Here is an 18,882-nt window from a genome sequence, read left to right on the forward strand (position 1 = left end):
TATTTACACCTGCTACCATTTGCTTTACCAGGAGTGACTGTTAGCAGCAGACATGTACTTAACCAATACAGCTATTTTGCTACCTTAGATATGACGTCACTGAGATTGAATAAGTTTTCTTTCCACAGCCAGGCAAAGGAATTGGATCACTGTCACCACTTATAATTAATAATTTCTTCTCGATACTTAGATACTATCAACTAGATAAACTTGAATATGGCTTAAGAGTTTAACAGACTGAAAAAATTGTCACACCTACCTGCTCTAAGACACTTTTGGTTTAATGAGCAGTAACCAACTACACTTAACCTAATTCTCACAAAGTTTTGGCTTGGGTGGGTTATGGTTTGGGTAGCAGGAGGGGGTTGTTTTGGTTTTTTTTTTAAGTTATTAAACACTTAAAATCAGCTTTTTAAACAATCTGCTGACCAAATGCTGATTATATAGATACACTTTGACAAGTCCTTCAAAGCATTCCCCAAAGAACCTATTTGTCATTCTGTTTTGAAAAACAAATCAAAATTAGAGGAATAAAGAGGAACTTTGCAGCAGCAGGAACCAGACTGAAAAATAAACCAATCCTTTCAGCCTTCCCAGAGAACAGTCAGAACTGAACCAACTGCATTACACCAGATTCAGCCCAGTAGCATAACAAGGTTTCAGATTTTTAGTAGAAAAAGGAAGGGTTGCTTTTAAGTATTTCACTGCTTTCCTTGGCAAAAAGAGGTGTTAGTAGAAGAGAATACACCTTCAAATCACAACAAAAAAGAGAGGTGAGCCTTGCAAAGTTCTCCACATCTAGACGTACACTCACCCTGCAAGCAGAAACATAAAAATTCAGACACATTCTTCCCTGTCCAATGGGGTAAGGGGGACAGGAAGGGAAGAACAAGCAAAAAAAATTCCAAGAACCCCATAGACAAAATCACTTCTGTTCCACAATCATGAAATTACCATTTTTGGCAGAAACACTCAAACACTTATTAAAAGAGCAGCAGCAGTTAAATCTTAAAACTGCAGTGATTTCAAGTAGCTTGTTCCTACAAGGTGAGTCATATATGTTATTTCAACTACTCAGAAAGCAGTAGCATGGGTTCCTCTAACACCAGCACTTGTTTCCTTTTGCACATTCTTTCTACTGCAAGTTGTATCTCTATGCCACTAAAAGGAGCTCCTTGTGAAATCCAGTATCTCATGTTACAGCAAATTGTCATGTAAGTAATTTAACAATCTAAGAAGAGTCCTTTGGGCAGCACTACTTTGCAGACCATCTATTTAGAGCATATAGAAGAGTCAGTATTCTTTCTAGGATGATTATGTCCTAATTCTGTAAAGCCTGAGATAAAAAATAAAAACTGAGATAAGAGTTGCTTTAAGTTTCTGAATACTTAGAGCTTACTCCAAAGCAAAATAGTTTTTTCTTCCAAGTCTCATCCACTATTTGCTCTCAAAGAAGACTAGTTAAAAGTGAGGCAGAGAACAGGAAAAAAAATGAAAGATTTATATTCATTTGCTTTCCCAGTAAATTGAAAGAATGAATACAAGTTGAGCAGGCATTTGAAGACTCCTTTGAGGCTGACAGCTACTTCCAAAATGTCCAGTGTGGTTGTCCTCTCATTTCTTTCCCTCATCACTTCTGGTATCATTTTCTTGTTTCTCAGATCCCCAAGAATGGCACTGAGTGTCCCCTTTGACATGTAACAAGTTGGGGTATCTGGCTCAAGTGAGGAAGTATGTTAAAGCTGCAAGGAAAGGACATTGCACCTCATCCCCAATGCCACACAAACTTCTTGGTAAGCATGAAACATCTTAGTTTGTAGTTGCTCCTGCTAAAATAAAAAACTCCCTTAACAGTTTAGTTCTGTCTTCAGCTCAAAATTCTTACTTTACTTCACCTTCAACATCTTCAAAGTAGTTGTAGATTATATCTTGTTACCAAAGCAAGATTTATGGTTACCTATCAACTCAAAGCAATTAAGCAATTAATTTTAAAGCTCACTTCTGTTTAGAGAGATGTTCAGTACAGTTCTGGGTGAGTAAGGCCTGCTGTTTAGTGGGTTTTTGTGGGTTTGGTTTTTTGTTTTGTTTTTTTGAGACTACATCCAAATATCAAAAGCTTCAATCTGCTACTCTGACTCATGAAACTAAATACCTCAAACCCAAACCAATGGACACTTTCCTTTATTTGCCAAACTCTGTGACTGGGTGAAATACACACTTCAAAGAAACAGGGAAAGCAGCTTTCAAATGTGCAGTTAAGTACAGTCTCAAGTGCAGACCATATTGTACAGTTTACATTTCACCATGGTGTCATGGAGAACTTCATATAAACTCTATATACACATTTAAACACTGTACTCTTGAACTTCATTTGAAGACTTGTAGTGAAGTACTGTAAGCCTTCACACAGAATTTCAAACACGGAGGCAGATACTGGAACCTGTGACAGGATCCCAGCCCACTGGTACCTCCAGAACCCAACTCCATTAGCAGAGGGCTGCAATCATTCCACACCAAACACCCAAACCACCTTTCCAGTAGAAACAGACTTTATCCGCACCAGCATAAAACTGGTCTCTTCACAGATACACCAAAGTTACTTTGAGATAGCACCATTCATGATGGTTCTTCAAACTAGAGCCGGAAAATCCTCAGGATCGTCAGGATTTGGAGCAACAAGCTGCACCTACAAAGTAAGAAAGGAAGCTTTATAAAAATTAATGCATTTCAGAAGCTTCTGATAGCTATGCATAGGTATTTTACCCTGAAAAGGGTTCATTATTCAATGCTTTGTATCCATCAGTATCACAGAAATGCTAAGCATTATCTCAGAAGTTAAGACTACTATAATTTCTTCAGTGTGAATGTATTTATAATGCTGATCTACTGCCTGGGGAGGACCAGATCACAAGTGAAGAAAAAAGTAAAGACATCTCATCTAAAACACTGTCTGTTTTTAGAAGCAGCATGATTATCTTTTTACATTCTAAGGCTACTGCACATGTTAGATTGTAGTTTTAAACTCTGTGCTCTGTTATGACAAAGAGCCTCTTTCATACAGATGAAACAAATGAATCAAATCACTTCCGTATCATTCTGTAAGTTCCCAACCTTAAAGTATTTTACTCATACTAGACAGACGTAAACTGAGACCTTCAGTTAGTATGAAGAATAAAGATGTTGTTTTTCAGTGCAGAAACGCTTTTTTTTTTTTAAAGAAAAAGGTCAGTGGAAGGGTTTTTTTAATTGATTATATTGAACACTTGTATCATTATGTAGGATGCTGTAGGATTGTTTCATTGGTAGGATCCCAGATTTACTGATCTCACTCTCAATAATCAAAGTACTATTACTGTACTACACTGAAATTTTTTGTAAGGGATACAAGCCTTTAGTTATTTTAATTACTTCCCAATTTATATCAAAACCCATTGCAGAAACAAATCTTCATTGCATCCTTTCCTCTAGTTACCATTACAGCAATTAGTAATCAGACCTTCTGAAATTTATGTGTTAAGAGTGGTAAGCCTGAACCAGTATTTAATTTTAAGTAACATGGTATGGGTCAGCAACTCAGAATAACCAGGCCAACTTACTATGAGGCAGGAATTAGAAACAAGCCTGTCATTATGGAAACCAGTAATTCCACATGAAAGAAGGCAGGACACACACACCCTCCAACAAGCAAAAAAAAAATCTCCAAGAAAACAACAACAAAAACCATAAAAGCCATTACCGCTACTTCTGGTCGCGGTCCTGCCTCTTCAACTCGTCTGCCACGACCACCTCGTGCTCCTCTTGATCCACGGCCAGGGCGAGAAAGACTCCCAAAATTAATATCCAGCTGAGATGTTATGTCATTCACTGGTCTTCGAAAGACATGAGAGTCATCTTCAAAGTATTTCTGCAACTAAAAAGAAGATCTGATTAAAGCCAACAGCTTCCACATACAGCCTTCTCCCCTCCCTGATACATATACACATGCACACTTGTATTACAGACTAAGAAGCAGATAAATGAAGATGACATCCAGAATAAAAGACAGGCCTTAACTTGCACAGGGTTTTAACAGAGGTGAGGCAATTGCAGCTTCCCAGATGTCTGGGATAGTTCTTTGTTGGCTCAGGGAGTCCTGGCAACAAAGTCTTCTGTACCAGCTCTGTAGCACTGAAGAGGTTTTTCAGAAATCCCACCCATGAGGTTTTCTAAGAGACCAGAGAATAAGGCTTAAGCTACTTACTCCTGTAATTATCTTCACGTAATGGTTAAAAGGCCATAGTAAAGCACAGTATTTGACCACTAATCGATCTATCAGTCTATTTGTCTGCAGCTAGGAGATTACTGTTTTAACTCTGTGTATTCCTATTTCCCATCATAATTTTAATGTGCGCTGTAGTAATGATAACATATACATAAACTCACCCCATGGAGTGATGAATCACTTATTTTATTCAATGTCTAACACAGGGATTTGACTTGTCCATGTCACACAGTTCCTGTACATCCTATTTTATGTTCATTTTGACAAGGCCCCTTGATACTGCCAGCCAAGAAACTTCACAGGCAAAGAGAACAGAAACCACCATGTACTGTTCACACACTTGCATACTCTCTTCAGAGCTTGTGAAAGATACTTTCCCCACCCCACCACCATCCCCCTCAGAGAAAGAAGAGGGGATAACAGCAACTGTGACCACCAAAAGGCATGCTAAAAAGGGCACAGGTCACTTCAGTATTAGTGTCTGTCCCTGGAAGAGCTCAGTCATCTAAGACAATTAAGGCTTAAAAAGCTGCAAGTTTTGATGTTAATATTACAACCAGACAAAGGATAATATGTGTATTCATATGTGCATGCAGACTTTAAGGATGAGAATTCCATCATACTAGACAACAACTATATGAACATACTTCTGTTATGCCCAGAATCTGAAATATAAGTAAGGAACTTGTCATGTAGTTGTAAGTAAGAAACCTCCCCTCTCTCCCCAATTATATCAACTAGAAGTTGTCCCTGAAATGTCAATCCCAGTAATATCATGGAATAAAAATTGGGGAAAAGGAGGCAAAAAAAGCACATTACTACAGAACAAGCTCTTGAGAGTTACTTCTAAGAAGCAGGACCCTAAAACTGAAAAAAAAAAAAATCCATATATTTCAAGAGCACAATGAAATCTGGGATCCAGCACAGATGAGAAATAGGACACTTAGCATCCAGACTAACAGATGACAAAACCCAAATTTAATACATACATGGAAGCGTATACTGGCAAGTAAGCTAAATTGGATTCAAAGTTAGGATAAGAATTGTTTAGTAAACCAAAGTTTCTCTAGCAGCATTACCAGAGATCTACATAGGTGGCAGCAGCAAGGACACAAGTTTTATATTGCTAAGATTGAGCCATAAAGTAGAACAACTTCATATATTAGGTGTTTGCATACAAAATAGGGGTGATGATCTGAGAGAAGAAAATGAACAGACGGTAAGTTTAAAGCAAGTTTTGGGGCACATATGTCATTACAGTAACAGAGTTTAGATACTGATTTCTAATCTGTTCAGATTATAGTAAAACTAGTAGAGAAAGAATAGAGACAGTTTCCTAACACTGGGCATAAAGCAGAGTTTACAGAATTCCTGAGGCAATGCTTACATCATCACTATATTTTGACTTGTGAATCACCACTGCTTTGGAAGGAACAGTGGATTCTGGCTTCCGGATGTTGAATTCAGGCTTTGGTCGATTCTGTTGCTGAAGATTTTTCCACTCATCTAACGTCATTTCTTGAACTACTTCTTCCATTGGCTCTCCTTCAGCAACTCTAAAGGTTTATAGTTGTAAAGTAAAAACCATTAAAAAAAACATGCCAGGATGAACAAGAACACTAATCTCTAAAGTAAGGATACTAAACAAAACATTTGGAATGTTTCTCACCAAATTACTATCCTCAATTTCACTTATTCCCCACAGTAACTTGATGTGCAAGTTTTAAATTAATATAAGTTGGAAAATATACTTATGGCCTATTTGAACATAGTTGTATGAACAAATGCTATCTCCAGCCTCCTGTAGTAAGTTCTGGTATTTATCCAGTCTCATTGTAAGTTCAAGCACTTCAGATTCTAGACAAAACCAGGCTGTGTTTTGATCTGGCATATTTTTAACCCTACTGTTTAAAAGTGGATCAACTCCTAGCAAATACAGCCATAATAAAAAAGCATAGCAAGAAGTTTTAAAACAACCTAATTGCATGTTTTATTGACTCATACTGCAGGATGACAATATGAGATGGATTCACGGTTCAGTGCAGCTTTCAGTCAAAAAGACACGATGATCACACCATGGGATCTTCTAGGTAATTATTAACATTTCCTTTGTTAATTTCACAAGATGCTTCTTTGATTTCTTTTGTCAGATGTAGTAGCACACAAGGAAACAGTATTTATCACCTTGCAAAACCAGATTAGTCCTAGTCCAGTTTTAATTTGTCACAAAGGAGAACATATGGAGTACATCAGAGTTTGCCTTGCATATTTTTGAACTGTAAAGACAGAGTCCAAGGCTTTATGTCTGTATTCATAAGACTAGATACATAAGACAAAACTAAACACTACACTACAGGTGTACTTTTAACGATATTTGCAGAGAGCTATTCCTTACTAAGCAGCATCACATGCAGGGAGCACAACTCACTTCATCACCATAAGATCACTTCTTCCCCTGCAGAAACAAGCCAGGTACCAGGAACTACAGGAAAACTTGCAGTGATTGCTCCCAGACACTTGAAAAAACATTTATCTCTTCTTCCACACAAAACCGCTATGCATCACAATAGCGGTCAAACCTGGTTAAGTATTTCCCCAACACCGATTTTGCAAAAAAAAAAAAAACATTTCAGTAAGTCCCTTCTGGTGGAAGAACCATGGATTTGTTCTTCCTCACTCAATCACAGTTCCAAGTTTTCTTCTACCAAATGCTGATGATTTTTCCAATGGAAATACACAGTTGATTAGATGCAAGTTGGAAATTTATCATGGAAAGATGCAGAATCAAATGACAGTCAGTGAACTGCACATTTTGTTTTTGAAGTTGTAGAAACACCCCATCAGAACACACACATTTGCTGGGAGTGTTCTGTACATTTAGAACTAGCATATATATAGGAACTGGCCTGTTATATCTCTTCCTGTATCTCTTCCTCCTTGATCATGCAGAGAAACATTCTGTTTCTTGCCAGTCAAAATTATCCAATATTTTCCTTGAAGCACCCAGTATATGACAGGTAGAAGCAGAACTGATTGGATGAATAGGATGAATACAGTTTTAAATGCGCTTCACAGAAAAATAAAAAATATGCAAGTCTTGCACCATATGCCTACCCTCTGATATGCCTTCATGCCCTGTTATTTTGAAAATTCAGCTAGATTAACCAGAAGTTAAATGTTAAAAGACTGGTAAGCAGCTTGAAGTTCCATACTAATTAAGAAGATCTGAAACTATATTAGAAGGACTGTTAAGAAAAAAAATTAACGGTAAATAAAATAAAATAAATGCTTTAAATAAAAAGGATACTGGTGAAAGATGCAGCTTCTTCTGAAAAAACAACAACAGATAATGTTTCATGTATAAGACCATTAAGAACCAACTGCACCCCAAACATTTTGTCATCCTCAAGAGCAAGAAGCCAGATAATTTTTGATCAATTATCTGAAGTTTCAGTTTTGGGAATAGGTGTTGGAAAAAGCAAGCACCCAGGGGAAGGAAAAAAAAAAAAGGAGAATGTAAACTAATAAAAAGGGGCTCTATTAAAGTGGTTTAATCTCTTCCTAAACAACTACCTCAGGACAGAATCAGTACACTGCAGATCTGAACTTTAGGAAGCCTTTTGTCCTCCTCTCCCATGAAGTTTTCACCACATTAGGGAGACACTATTTCAGTCTTGGCAAGAGCTGTAGAAGGATAACAGAACTCGTTGCAACAAGTACTTGAGAAGTAGCTGTCAATCTCTCAATCTGCAACAGTAGGACAAACATCTGAGTGGGGCTTTAAGGCCAGCTCTGTGCTGTTACCCGCAGTGTAATGTATAATACATGTACTGCATTTTCTATGGCACAACAATTGCAAAAGAAAAGGGCAATAGCGCAAGTGTTCAAGAATACTGAAGGACTGACTGACCAAGCCAGTGATTTGAAAACAAACAACCAAAACAACCACCACCAGGTAGTCCCAAGGACATGCAGAAACACGTACTTTCAGGCAAAAAGCATCAGCCGCCCAAATACAGAAAGAACCACTAGCAAAGCAGAAGCTCTGAAGGAGGGACCCCAAACTGTGCAAGAGTATTGGAGGTAACCCAAGACGTCAGTGCTGATAGGGTGGAACAAGGTCTCAACTGAGTAATGTTTTCTACATGAGAACAGGTAGAAAGTTCATCTGCAAGACAGATATGAGGTCTAAACTACATGATCTACATGGGAAGCCCTTAAAGAGATGCTGAGGAGAAAAGAAAGAAAAGGCAGGGGAAAAAAGACAAAAGGGGTGGCGGGGAAAAACATAATAATTTTTGGCGGGGGGAAAAACATAATAATTTTTGGCGGGGGAAAAAACATAATAATTTTTGGCGGGGGAAAAAACATAATAATTTTTGGCGGGGGGAAAAACATAATAATTTTTGGCGGGGGAAAAAACATAATAATTTTTGGCGGGGGAAAAAACATAATAATTTTTGGCGGGGGAAAAAACATAATAATTTTTGGCGGGGGAAAAAACATAATAATTTTTGGCGGGGGAAAAAACATAATAATTTTTGGCGGGGGAAAAAACATAATAATTTTTGGCGGGGGAAAAAACATAATAATTTTTGGCGGGGGAAAAAACATAATAATTTTTGGCGGGGGAAAAAACATAATAATTTTTGGCGGGGGAAAAAACATAATAATTTTTGGCGGGGGAAAAAACATAATAATTTTTGGCGGGGGAAAAAACATAATAATTTTTGGCGGGGGAAAAAACATAATAATTTTTGGCGGGGGAAAAAACATAATAATTTTTGGCGGGGGAAAAAACATAATAATTTTTGGCGGGGGAAAAAACATAATAATTTTTGGCGGGGGAAAAAACATAATAATTTTTGGCGGGGGAAAAAACATAATAATTTTTGGCGGGGGAAAAAACATAATAATTTTTGGCGGGGGAAAAAACATAATAATTTTTGGCGGGGGAAAAAACATAATAATTTTTGGCGGGGGAAAAAACATAATAATTTTTGGCGGGGGAAAAAACATAATAATTTTTGGCGGGGGAAAAAACATAATAATTTTTGGCGGGGGAAAAAACATAATAATTTTTGGCGGGGGAAAAAACATAATAATTTTTGGCGGGGGAAAAAACATAATAATTTTTGGCGGGGGAAAAAACATAATAATTTTTGGCGGGGGAAAAAACATAATAATTTTTGGCGGGGGAAAAAACATAATAATTTTTGGCGGGGGAAAAAACATAATAATTTTTGGCGGGGGAAAAAACATAATAATTTTTGGCGGGGGAAAAAACATAATAATTTTTGGCGGGGGAAAAAACATAATAATTTTTGGCGGGGGAAAAAACATAATAATTTTTGGCGGGGGAAAAAACATAATAATTTTTGGCGGGGGAAAAAACATAATAATTTTTGGCGGGGGAAAAAACATAATAATTTTTGGCGGGGGAAAAAACATAATAATTTTTGGCGGGGGAAAAAACATAATAATTTTTGGCGGGGGAAAAAACATAATAATTTTTGGCGGGGGAAAAAACATAATAATTTTTGGCGGGGGAAAAAACATAATAATTTTTGGCGGGGGAAAAAACATAATAATTTTTGGCGGGGGAAAAAACATAATAATTTTTGGCGGGGGAAAAAACATAATAATTTTTGGCGGGGGAAAAAACATAATAATTTTTGGCGGGGGAAAAAACATAATAATTTTTGGCGGGGGAAAAAACATAATAATTTTTGGCGGGGGAAAAAACATAATAATTTTTGGCGGGGGAAAAAACATAATAATTTTTGGCGGGGGAAAAAACATAATAATTTTTGGCGGGGGAAAAAACATAATAATTTTTGGCGGGGGAAAAAACATAATAATTTTTGGCGGGGGAAAAAACATAATAATTTTTGGCGGGGGAAAAAACATAATAATTTTTGGCGGGGGAAAAAACATAATAATTTTTGGCGGGGGAAAAAACATAATAATTTTTGGCGGGGGAAAAAACATAATAATTTTTGGCGGGGGAAAAAACATAATAATTTTTGGCGGGGGAAAAAACATAATAATTTTTGGCGGGGGAAAAAACATAATAATTTTTGGCGGGGGAAAAAACATAATAATTTTTGGCGGGGGAAAAAACATAATAATTTTTGGCGGGGGAAAAAACATAATAATTTTTGGCGGGGGAAAAAACATAATAATTTTTGGCGGGGGAAAAAACATAATAATTTTTGGCGGGGGAAAAAACATAATAATTTTTGGCGGGGGAAAAAACATAATAATTTTTGGCGGGGGAAAAAACATAATAATTTTTGGCGGGGGAAAAAACATAATAATTTTTGGCGGGGGAAAAAACATAATAATTTTTGGCGGGGGAAAAAACATAATAATTTTTGGCGGGGGAAAAAACATAATAATTTTTGGCGGGGGAAAAAACATAATAATTTTTGGCGGGGGAAAAAACATAATAATTTTTGGCGGGGGAAAAAACATAATAATTTTTGGCGGGGGAAAAAACATAATAATTTTTGGCGGGGGAAAAAACATAATAATTTTTGGCGGGGGAAAAAACATAATAATTTTTGGCGGGGGAAAAAACATAATAATTTTTGGCGGGGGAAAAAACATAATAATTTTTGGCGGGGGAAAAAACATAATAATTTTTGGCGGGGGAAAAAACATAATAATTTTTGGCGGGGGAAAAAACATAATAATTTTTGGCGGGGGAAAAAACATAATAATTTTTGGCGGGGGAAAAAACATAATAATTTTTGGCGGGGGAAAAAACATAATAATTTTTGGCGGGGGAAAAAACATAATAATTTTTGGCGGGGGAAAAAACATAATAATTTTTGGCGGGGGAAAAAACATAATAATTTTTGGCGGGGGAAAAAACATAATAATTTTTGGCGGGGGAAAAAACATAATAATTTTTGGCGGGGGAAAAAACATAATAATTTTTGGCGGGGGAAAAAACATAATAATTTTTGGCGGGGGAAAAAACATAATAATTTTTGGCGGGGGAAAAAACATAATAATTTTTGGCGGGGGAAAAAACATAATAATTTTTGGCGGGGGAAAAAACATAATAATTTTTGGCGGGGGAAAAAACATAATAATTTTTGGCGGGGGAAAAAACATAATAATTTTTGGCGGGGGAAAAAACATAATAATTTTTGGCGGGGGAAAAAACATAATAATTTTTGGCGGGGGAAAAAACATAATAATTTTTGGCGGGGGAAAAAACATAATAATTTTTGGCGGGGGAAAAAACATAATAATTTTTGGCGGGGGAAAAAACATAATAATTTTTGGCGGGGGAAAAAACATAATAATTTTTGGCGGGGGAAAAAACATAATAATTTTTGGCGGGGGAAAAAACATAATAATTTTTGGCGGGGGAAAAAACATAATAATTTTTGGCGGGGGAAAAAACATAATAATTTTTGGCGGGGGAAAAAACATAATAATTTTTGGCGGGGGAAAAAACATAATAATTTTTGGCGGGGGAAAAAACATAATAATTTTTGGCGGGGGAAAAAACATAATAATTTTTGGCGGGGGAAAAAACATAATAATTTTTGGCGGGGGAAAAAACATAATAATTTTTGGCGGGGGAAAAAACATAATAATTTTTGGCGGGGGAAAAAACATAATAATTTTTGGCGGGGGAAAAAACATAATAATTTTTGGCGGGGGAAAAAACATAATAATTTTTGGCGGGGGAAAAAACATAATAATTTTTGGCGGGGGAAAAAACATAATAATTTTTGGCGGGGGAAAAAACATAATAATTTTTGGCGGGGGAAAAAACATAATAATTTTTGGCGGGGGAAAAAACATAATAATTTTTGGCGGGGGAAAAAACATAATAATTTTTGGCGGGGGAAAAAACATAATAATTTTTGGCGGGGGAAAAAACATAATAATTTTTGGCGGGGGAAAAAACATAATAATTTTTGGCGGGGGAAAAAACATAATAATTTTTGGCGGGGGAAAAAACATAATAATTTTTGGCGGGGGAAAAAACATAATAATTTTTGGCGGGGGAAAAAACATAATAATTTTTGGCGGGGGAAAAAACATAATAATTTTTGGCGGGGGAAAAAACATAATAATTTTTGGCGGGGGAAAAAACATAATAATTTTTGGCGGGGGAAAAAACATAATAATTTTTGGCGGGGGAAAAAACATAATAATTTTTGGCGGGGGAAAAAACATAATAATTTTTGGCGGGGGAAAAAACATAATAATTTTTGGCGGGGGAAAAAACATAATAATTTTTGGCGGGGGAAAAAACATAATAATTTTTGGCGGGGGAAAAAACATAATAATTTTTGGCGGGGGAAAAAACATAATAATTTTTGGCGGGGGAAAAAACATAATAATTTTTGGCGGGGGAAAAAACATAATAATTTTTGGCGGGGGAAAAAACATAATAATTTTTGGCGGGGGAAAAAACATAATAATTTTTGGCGGGGGAAAAAACATAATAATTTTTGGCGGGGGAAAAAACATAATAATTTTTGGCGGGGGAAAAAACATAATAATTTTTGGCGGGGGAAAAAACATAATAATTTTTGGCGGGGGAAAAAACATAATAATTTTTGGCGGGGGAAAAAACATAATAATTTTTGGCGGGGGAAAAAACATAATAATTTTTGGCGGGGGAAAAAACATAATAATTTTTGGCGGGGGAAAAAACATAATAATTTTTGGCGGGGGAAAAAACATAATAATTTTTGGCGGGGGAAAAAACATAATAATTTTTGGCGGGGGAAAAAACATAATAATTTTTGGCGGGGGAAAAAACATAATAATTTTTGGCGGGGGAAAAAACATAATAATTTTTGGCGGGGGAAAAAACATAATAATTTTTGGCGGGGGAAAAAACATAATAATTTTTGGCGGGGGAAAAAACATAATAATTTTTGGCGGGGGAAAAAACATAATAATTTTTGGCGGGGGAAAAAACATAATAATTTTTGGCGGGGGAAAAAACATAATAATTTTTGGCGGGGGAAAAAACATAATAATTTTTGGCGGGGGAAAAAACATAATAATTTTTGGCGGGGGAAAAAACATAATAATTTTTGGCGGGGGAAAAAACATAATAATTTTTGGCGGGGGAAAAAACATAATAATTTTTGGCGGGGGAAAAAACATAATAATTTTTGGCGGGAAAAAACATAATAATTTTTGGCGGGAAAAAACATAATAATTTTTGGCGGGAAAAAACATAATAATTTTTGGCGGGAAAAAACATAATAATTTTTGGCGGGAAAAAACATAATAATTTTTGGCGGGAAAAAACATAATAATTTTTGGCGGGAAAAAACATAATAATTTTTGGCGGGAAAAAACATAATAATTTTTGGCGGGAAAAAACATAATAATTTTTGGCGGGAAAAAACAATAATTTTTGGCGGGAAAAAACAATAATTTTTGGCGGGAAAAAACAATAATTTTTGGCGGGAAAAAACAATAATTTTTGGCGGGAGAAACTAATTTTTGGCGGGAGAAACTAATTTTTGGCGGGAGAAACTAATTTTTGGCGGGAGAAACTAATTTTTGGCGGGAAAAACATAATTTTTGGCGGGAAAAACATAATTTTTGGCGGGAAAAACATAATTTTTGGCGGGAAAAACATAATTTTTGGCGGGAAAAACATAATTTTTGGCGGGAAAAACATAATTTTTGGCGGGAAAAACATAATTTTTGGCGGGAAAAACTAATTTTTGGCGGGAAAAACTAATTTTTGGCGGGAAAAACTAATTTTTGGCGGGAAAAACTAATTTTTGGCGGGAAAAACTAATTTTTGGCGGGAAAAACTAATTTTTGGCGGGAAAAACTAATTTTTGGCGGGAAAAACTAATTTTTGGCGGGAAAAACTAATTTTTGGCGGGAAAAACTAATTTTTGGCGGGAAAAAATAATTTTTGGCGGGAAAAAATAATTTTTGGCGGGAAAAAATAATTTTTGGCGGGAAAAAATAATTTTTGGCGGGAAAAAATAATTTTTGGCGGGAAAAAATAATTTTTGGCGGGAAAAAATAATTTTTGGCGGGAAAAAATAATTTTTGGCGGGAAAAAATAATTTTTGGCGGGAAAAAATAATTTTTGGCGGGAAAAAATAATTTTTGGCGGGAAAAAATAATTTTTGGCGGGAAAAAATAATTTTTGGCGGGAAAAAATAATTTTTGGCGGGAAAAAATAATTTTTGGCGGGAAAAAATAATTTTTGGCGGGAAAAAATAATTTTTGGCGGGAAAAAATAATTTTTGGCGGGAAAAAATAATTTTTGGCGGGAAAAAATAATTTTTGGCGGGAAAAAATAATTTTTGGCGGGAAAAAATAATTTTTGGCGGGAAAAAATAATTTTTGGCGGGAAAAAATAATTTTTGGCGGGAAAAAATAATTTTTGGCGGGAAAAAATAATTTTTGGCGGGAAAAAATAATTTTTGGCGGGAAAAAATAATTTTTGGCGGGAAAAAATAATTTTTGGCGGGAAAAAATAATTTTTGGCGGGAAAAAATAATTTTTGGCGGGAAAAAATAATTTTTGGCGGGAAAAAATAATTTTTGGCGGGAAAAAATAATTTTTGGCGGGAAAAAATAATTTTTGGCGGGAAAAAATAATTTTTGGCGGGAAAAAATAATTAATTATTTTTGATTTTGGGGGGGGGGTGTTGGTGTGGAAGCGGGGGGGCTGGAAAAGGGCAGGGGGGGAAAGGGCAAGGGCAAAAAGGAAAGGGCGGATGTACTGGGTCTGGTTGAGCCAGAATTGGTTTTCCCCTGTAGCAGCCCTCATGGTGCTGTGTTTTATGTTGGGAGCTGGCAGGGTGTTGATAGCACACTGGTGGTGTGGCTACTGCTGAGTGGTGCTTACACAGCACCAAGGCTCTTTCTGACATTTCCCCCCACAGTGGGACGGGGTGGGCAAGATCTTGGGAGGGGACACCACCAGGACAGCTGACCCGAACTGACCAAAGGGATATTCCAGACCATATGACGTCTGCTCAGTATAAAGCTGGGAGAAAGGAGGAAGGGGGTGGGGCCACCCTTGGTCCTCCGAGGCAACCACTACGCGTATTGGAGCCCTGCTTCCTGAGAAGGCCCGACATCGCCTGTTCATGGGAAGTAGAGAATAAATCTGTTTTCTATTTTTGCTTTCGCGCGCGGACCTTTGCTTCACTTTGCTTTTAAACTTTTGCTTTAAAACTGCTTTTGTTTTACCCACAAAGGTTGTGGGGTTTTTTTTCCCCCGTATCTTATTTTCTTTCCCCTCTTTGCCCTGTTGAGAAAAAAAGGGGACAGTGGGGGAAGTGATAGAGCGACTTGGTGGGTACCTGGCATTTAGCCAAGGTCAAACCACCACAGCAGAATAAAAAGAAAGGGGAGGAAAAAAAAAGAAAAGAAAACTTTGCATATCCATGATGCTGAGGAGACACACTCAGGAGAAAATAATAAAAACACACACAGTAGTTTGTTTTCAAAGTATTGGAGAGACCATCAAGGGACATTGAAATGTCTTATCAGTAGAGGACATTTAAATCAACTAGACAGGAATGAGAAGCGGCACAAGTATGGTTGGTCATGCCTTGGGCCAGCAAGACCCCTTTCATATCTAAATTTCTATGATCATAAGACAACACGAGGACATTTCACCACACAGCAACTTGACCTCAAAAAAGCAATCACAGATACTGCTTTGAAAACTACACATCTATCAAAAACAACCACTTGCCTGTCCTAAAGGAAACACTGGTGGATTTACACTGCAAGTGTTTGGTTTTTCAACTGCAAAGTACAGTGTGATTTTTACTTCGAAGGATGGTTTCAACCAGCTAGGTTATTAGCAGTACAAACTTGTTTTAGGATGCCAAGACTCCCAAGGGGTAACACCTCCCATTACTGAAGCACAGCAACAGGAACCTGCATATCACATTTTGACAGAGACTTGGCTGTAGCAGGTTATTTTGGGCACCAAGCCTGCAAGGAAGTGCACTCCATGCATTACTTTCTACCTTCTAACCTTATGCATTTTGGGTAACTGCTTGGTGTGCATTTTCATTAATCAGGTTAATAAGCTCCTTGACACACCAATCATGCTTACAAAATATTGCCAGACAGCACAGCCTCTGGACACAAACAAACTGAATTCACAATGCAAGTACATACCGAAATATCAAATGGGAACCTTCAGTAATGGAACCTCAGTGTTTTCAATGGGTGATCATAACCCTCTAAGTCACACCTTGGTTACTGTGCATACCCCTCTCTTGCAGGAACTGCTCTACATGAACACATTAATATGCAGAAATGCAAATGGAAAAGAATGTCATTCAGCTCACTTGTTTGGCTGATTATTTTCATGTCATTAAAAATAATAATAGAGGGCTTTTTTCAGATCAGTTTTTGTATTATTCAGCAGCACAAAGCAAATGTTTATTCAGCTTTTATCAAGAAATCAATGACATGAATTTTTCAAAATATCATTTACAGGAGCATTACCACCAGTTATAGCAAAATTAAAAGTATAAACAAGGTAAGACTAAGTGACAACTGTATATATTAATTATAGAAGAAAAACACTGAACCAAACACTTATGAAGATCTGGCTTGGTCTATGGATATCTTTATGTCCTTACTGGAAAAAAAACCAAAACCAAACCAGAGAGGTAAATACCTCAGTGAACTTGAAGACAAGTTTTGAAAGCTTCCTATTAAGTAGCCAGAAGAATACATAGCTCCAGCAAAAAGGAAGAAAGTCCTGTGTGAAGAAATGGAAGAAAACCCCAGAGAATAAATACTAACTCTGCAAATACCTTTGATAGGAATTGATCAAACTGTGTCATCCTGAATAAAAAGAAAAATCTACTCATTTGAATTACCACTCAACACAAGTGTGTTACATGGTTCAGACTGCAAAGACAAGTTCAACAGAAAGCAGCTGTGAGGAAATTTTATACTTACTACTTGCAGGAAAACAACTATTAGCATGCAGTTTGGGATGCTATAAACAAAGATAGATATTGTTGATACACTCAAGGAAATTTGGAGATATGGAAGGAAATAACTTGATTTATATTAGAGCAGTATTAAAGAAACTCTTGTCCTGCAATACTTTTCAAATGGAAGTTCAAGAACAGCAATGTTGACACAGTCCCTGAGACAAGACCCCATGAGTTACAGAAGCCCATAGAAGTTTTTCCAGAGTTGGACTGAAATTATCCAGTACCACACCAGAAAGCTATACAGTACCTCCACGCAGACAGATTATTCCAAATTTCCAGAAATGCTTTTTTCTTTTTAATGTAAACAGTTACAACAGGTGCCCTGGTTTTGGCTGGGGTAGAGTTAATTTTCTTCCTCCTAGCTCATATAGTGCTAGATTTAGTGTGAGAATAATGCTGGTAACACACTGATGTTTTAGTTGTTGCTAGGTAGTGCTTAAGCTAAGGACTTTTCATTTTCCCATGCTCTGCCAGTGAGCAGGTTCACAAGAAGCTGGGTGGGAGCATGGCCAGGACAGCTGGCTCAAACTAGCCAAAGGGATATTCCATACCATAGGATGTCATGCTTCACATAGATACTAGGGGGAGTTGGCCAGGGGGGGCAAATCACTGCTGAGGCACTGGTCAGCAGGTGCAATTGCATTGTGCATCACTTGTCGCTTCTTGGGCAAGTGTTATATTCCTTGTTACATTCCTTTTCATTACAATGATTATTTATTATTGTTTATATTTTATTCTATTTTAGTTATTAAACTGTTCTTATCTCAACCCATGACTTTTACTTTTTTACAATCCTCCTCCCCACCCCACTGGGAGCCAGGAGTGAGTGGCTGCACAGTACTTAGTTGCTGGCTGGGCTTAAACCACCACAACAGGGAAGAGAATGAGAGAAGAAATAAACCCAAGTTTTCCATCTCTTCCTCAGTACAAGCACACAACAGCAATAAGCAGTAGAAAAGAGATGGATTCCTTGAAGTCACTGCGTGTAAGAGTCAGAATGAGAACAATCCTAGCAGTATCTTAAGCAAACACACACTCCTACACCCTCAATATTGAAGCTGTAGCGAAAGCAGAAGGTAGCCTAGCTAGAATCTTTTCCTGATTTATGTTACCTGTCAGAAGACAGCAACTCTGGAGAGCAGGGGCAACCTAAGCATACAAGACCTTAAAATACATCCTGAAGCCTGAAAACCATATCCCACCAGCTTTTGCTTTTAAATATTAAAAGAACAACAAAAATAATTCCACCTTGTTAAGGCATATGCCATACAGCCATCCCTAATTACCTAGGCGCTATTCTCATAATACACAGAGTCACCAAGATGACACTAACCCTAAAGGTAAGTGCAATGAGGTGTATGTAATTCATATTTTGTATACAGATCTGTGAGTCTTCAGGACAGTACTTACCACACTGAAAAGAGTACACCATGCAGAATTTTGTACTTGTAGGTTACTTGCATTTTTGAATCTTACAGGTTTCAGTGGACTATTCCTAAACGAAGTTTTTTTAAAAAACACAAAAAGGAGTAAAATTTCCAGAAAGGCTCACAGTCTGACTGAATACCTAGTGATCTCTGAGAAAGGGAAAAGAATTAAAGACAACTGGCAGATTCTATGAGAT

The 18,882-nt window shown here is 36.8% G+C and overlaps 1 protein-coding gene across 1 annotated transcript in view; it reads right to left on the reverse strand.

The window, feature by feature from the left end:
* Window positions 1–2,165: 2,165 nt before the first annotated feature.
* Window positions 2,166–18,882, reverse strand: part of HABP4 (hyaluronan binding protein 4) — a 31,058-nt gene continuing 14,341 nt past the window's right edge. The window contains exons 6-8 of the mRNA XM_074811772.1: window positions 5,649–5,817; window positions 3,737–3,910; window positions 2,166–2,686 (exon numbers count right to left, since the gene is read on the reverse strand). Of these exons, the coding sequence (XP_074667873.1) occupies window positions 2,630–2,686; window positions 3,737–3,910; window positions 5,649–5,817 (400 nt within the window). The 3' untranslated portion in view covers window positions 2,166–2,629. The remainder of the gene's footprint in view (window positions 2,687–3,736; window positions 3,911–5,648; window positions 5,818–18,882) is intronic.

Source organism: Strix aluco, chromosome Z (genome assembly GCF_031877795.1).
Source record: "Strix aluco isolate bStrAlu1 chromosome Z, bStrAlu1.hap1, whole genome shotgun sequence".
In the NCBI taxonomy this organism is placed as follows: Eukaryota; Metazoa; Chordata; class Aves; order Strigiformes; family Strigidae; genus Strix; species Strix aluco.